The following is a 3893-nucleotide window of genomic DNA, read 5'->3' on the forward strand; positions in this document are numbered from 1 at the left end:
CGATGCTGACAGGCCCTTCTGCGCTGGGAGCAGTTTGGGCTGAGCCAGGGCAAGGCCAGGACTGGCCCCTGCCCCCAGGGTTCCCATGAAGCCCCTGCTGCAGAGCAGGGCTCACTGCTGGGCAGCCAGCGGGCACAGCCCCTACTCCTCACAGCACACTCGGCCAGCACTCAGCACTGCTCCAGCCACGGCTCGGAAGGGAGCTCTCCTAGGAACGGCACTGGGGGGACAGGGGGCACCGGGGGCGCATCTAGGAGAAAGGGTTTTCACTTGGCTCACAGAAGTCTTTACTGACTTGTCACTATGTTTTCTTCATGAACGGGACCCTATGGTTGGAAACAGCAGATGTCCAACAGCAGCTCCATCACCCACTTCCTCCTCCTGGCATTGGCAGACACGTGGGAGCTGCAGCTCTTGCATTTCTGGCTCTCCCTGGGCATCTACCTGGCTGCCCTCATGGCCAACGTACTCATCATCACCACCGTAGTGTGCGACCACCACCTGCACACCCCCATGTACTTCTTCCTCCTCAACCTCTCCCTCCTCGACCTGGGCTCCATCTCCACCACTCTCCCCAAAGCCATGGCCAGCTCCCTCTGGGACACCAGGGACATCTCCTACTCAGGATGTGCTGCACAGCTCTTCCTGATTGTCTTTTTCCTTTCAGCAGAGTGTTCTCTCCTCACCGTCATGGCCTATGACCGCTTTGTGGCCATCTGCCAGCCCCTGCGCTACGGGACCCTGCTGGGCAGCAGAGCTTGTGTCCACATGGCAGCAGCTGCCTGGGCCAGTGGGTTTCTCAATGCTGCGCTGCACACGGCCAATACACTGTCACTGCCGCTCTGCCAAGGCAATGCCCTGGGACAGGTCTTCTGTGAAATCCCACAGATCCTCAAGCTCTCCTGCTCACACACCTACCTCAGGGAAGTGGGGCTAATTGTGATTAGTTCCTGTTTAGCCTGTGGATGTTTTGTTTTCATTGTTCTGTCTTACATGCAGATCTTCAGGGCTGTGCTGAGGGTCCCCTCTGAGCAGGGACGGCACAAAGCCTTTTCCACGTGCCTCCCTCACCTGGCCGTGGTCTCCCTCTATCTCAGCACTGCCACTTTTGCCTACCTGAAGCTCCCTTCCCTCTCCTCCTCATCTCTGGACCTGGTGGTGCCAGTTCTGTACATGGTGGTGCCTCCAGCACTGAACCCCTTCATCTACAGCATGAGGAACCAGGAGCTGAAGGACGCACTGAAGAAGCTGATGCAGTCAGGTTTCTCTCAGCAGCACTGAACTGCCTCAATCTCTTCACAAGGTGTCTCCTGGTCATCTCGGGAACATCCTGTGCATTTAGCACTTTTAATGTCACAATTGTGTTTCTCCTAGAATGTTTGCATGCACTCCACTTCCTCAAAGGAATGACCCCAGCCTGCCTGACCCAGAGGCTTTTGTACTTTTGCATCCAGGGTGGTGCAGCTGGACTCCTGTGTCACATCTCTGTAATTTAAGGGGCTTGTCTAGTGGAGATATCTATCAAGTTCCCAGGAGAGTAAAGCACCAGTGTAGAGCTCAGCTGTGTGAGTGTGCAAAGTTGGGGCAAATAACAGGGTGGGGGCACACTGCAGGGTGTCCTGGTGCAAATCCTTGGGTCACGGTGAAGGAAGCAAGGCAGTAATCGGGTGGGACACAGGGCTCTGCTCAGTGCCATGTTCCTTGGATATCCATCCAGGGGAAGCTGCCCCAGGTGCCCCAAGATGTCCCAAGCACCAGTCATTTCCTTTGCTTGTTGTACACCCCAGTCCCTACGAGGAACATTTGCTGCATGGTCACCTCTGTCATCCTTAGTGGCTCAGTGATACCCAAATCCATTGCAATTCTAAATGTAAATGGAGCCACTTTCCTACTGTCACTGGTTACACACAAGTCCCATACCTCTTGCCTCAGTTGGCCACTCAGCCAAGGCCGTGGTCAGACATCTCCAACCAGATCAAATCCTCACGGCTTTGCTTTGACAAATAGTGAAGTAAACCACTGACGGAGATCCCACCAACTGGCCTGGGTCCAGGGCTCCAGTCTTTCACTCTAGGTGTTATCTCAAATAAACGCCAGTTTCTCAGCCTCTCCTTGTCCATAACATGATCCAGGTCCCAGCCATCCTTCTGGCTTCTGCAGGACTTGCTCCAGTCTGGCAGGGTCTTTCTTGTGCTGGGGAGCTCCATTGTGGGCTCAGCAGTCCTGATATGGTCCTGTGGTGGGGTTAACCACGGCCAGCACCCAGCCAGCCCCTCAGCTGTTCATCTGCTCCCCTGACTCAATAGGACAAAGGGAGAAAATAAGCCAGCGATGCTCCTGGGTCAAGGTAAAGGCAGAGAGATTACTTACCGATCCCTGTCATAGCCAAAGATGTGTTGTCTTGCCAAAGATCAATTTCATTCATTGCCAATTAAAACAAGATGTTGATTGTGAGAAACAATGACCAAAACATTGAAGACCCTTCCCCAGTTTCTCCCAGGGCCAAATTACTCCATTGGTCCCAATTCACCCACACAAGCACACCCTGAGAGGTGCGGGGGGGATGTTGAAGAGGGTTGATGGCACAGAACACCTCTGCTGCTCCTTCCTCCTCACACTTCTGCCCTGCTCCAGCGTGGGTCCTCTCCATAGACCCCGCTATCTTTGCGGTCAAGGGTATGCATTCTTCATTTCATTCTGTCTTGCTTGTGTCCTTGAAACTCAGAGAATGACAGAGAATGTTGACATTGGAAGGGACCTCTGGAGATCATCCAGTGAAACCCCCTAGGAGAAGCACGGCCAGCTCAAGCCGGTTGTACAAGGCCTTGGCTTGGTAGGTTTGGGCTATGTCAAGGGGTGGACATTCCATAACCACTCTTGGCAACTACCTGCAGTGGTTGAACATCCTCAGTTCAAAAAGTGTTACCTTGGCTCACATGAGCCTGTTACATGGCTCCTGCTCAGCTGCTTGTCCTCTGGCACCCAAAGGTCCTTCTCTGCAGAGCTGCTCTCTGGCCGGCCTGCCACCAGCAGGATAGCCCCAGGAGGGCTGCATAACAGGCTGGCCTCCCCCAGGGACTTGCTCAGCACCAGCAGCAGCATCGTGCCCATCTTGGTGATGAGCTTCAGCTCTGGCACAGGCCGCAGGGTGCTACAGAGTCACCTGGGAGAGCAAAGCCCTCTCCTGCCAGGGCTGCGCAGCCCAGGCCTGTTGCCCTCTGGCCTCGGGGACTGCAGCCTTTGCTCTCGTGGTGGGAAGCTCCTTCATCCTTCTGCTGCCCCCTGCCACCCGCTCCAGCATCCTCTGCTGGGCAGCAAACCCCTCCCACACAAGGGCTCCCGTCCCTGTGACAAGCCTGCCCTTGGCCCTGGTGCCACACCTGAGGTGCTGCAGCCCACATGGGCCCCAGAGCCCACCGCCTGGGGCACGGGCAGCAGGAGCCCCCTGTGCCACCACAGAGCTGTGACATCAGTGCCGTAAGCGCTGAGGAGGGGCAGGGCAGCTCCCACGCCTTTGGTGGGGGATAGAGACACAAGGTCTGTAGGGGAGACCTACGGGAAAGATGAGGGGAGGGGGACGCTCTGTGGGATGTCAGGGCAGCTCAGACAGATGGAGCTCTTCTAGTGGATGGGCCAAGGGGTGAGGTGGGAGCTTGTTTCGGGATCACAGGGGAGACCAGCCAGGGTGGCACTGTGGGAGGAATTAGTTGTGGTTTGACACTGGCCAGCACCCAAACACCCAGAATCTGTTGCTCACTGACCCCTTCCATGCCCAGCGTGATGGAGGAGAGGATCAGAGGAAAACTCACAGGTCAGGAAAAACAGAGTTTAATAGGAGAAGCAAAAGCTTTGTGTGTGCAAGGAGCAACATGAGCAATTCGCTCACTCCTTGC

The 3893-nt window shown here is 55.7% G+C and overlaps 1 protein-coding gene across 1 annotated transcript; it reads left to right on the forward strand.

Annotated features, from left to right (window-relative positions):
• The first annotated feature begins 330 nt into the window (after positions 1-330).
• Positions 331-2257, forward strand: LOC308057207 (olfactory receptor 14C36-like). Its single transcript, XM_080411337.1, has one exon. The coding sequence runs from the start codon at positions 346-348 to the stop codon at positions 1279-1281; it is 936 nt and encodes a 311-aa protein (XP_080267463.1). The 5' UTR covers positions 331-345; the 3' UTR covers positions 1282-2257.
• Positions 2258-3893: the final 1636 nt, after the last annotated feature.

Source organism: Falco punctatus, assembly GCF_963210335.1.
Source record: "Falco punctatus genome assembly, contig: scaffold_40, whole genome shotgun sequence".
In the NCBI taxonomy this organism is placed as follows: domain Eukaryota; kingdom Metazoa; phylum Chordata; class Aves; order Falconiformes; family Falconidae; genus Falco; species Falco punctatus.

Bases quoted from the DNA above. Each gene is read 5' to 3' on its own strand.
- LOC308057207 (XM_080411337.1), top strand. From the start codon at position 346: ATGTCCAACAGCAGCTCCATCACCCACTTCCTCCTCCTGGCATTGGCA.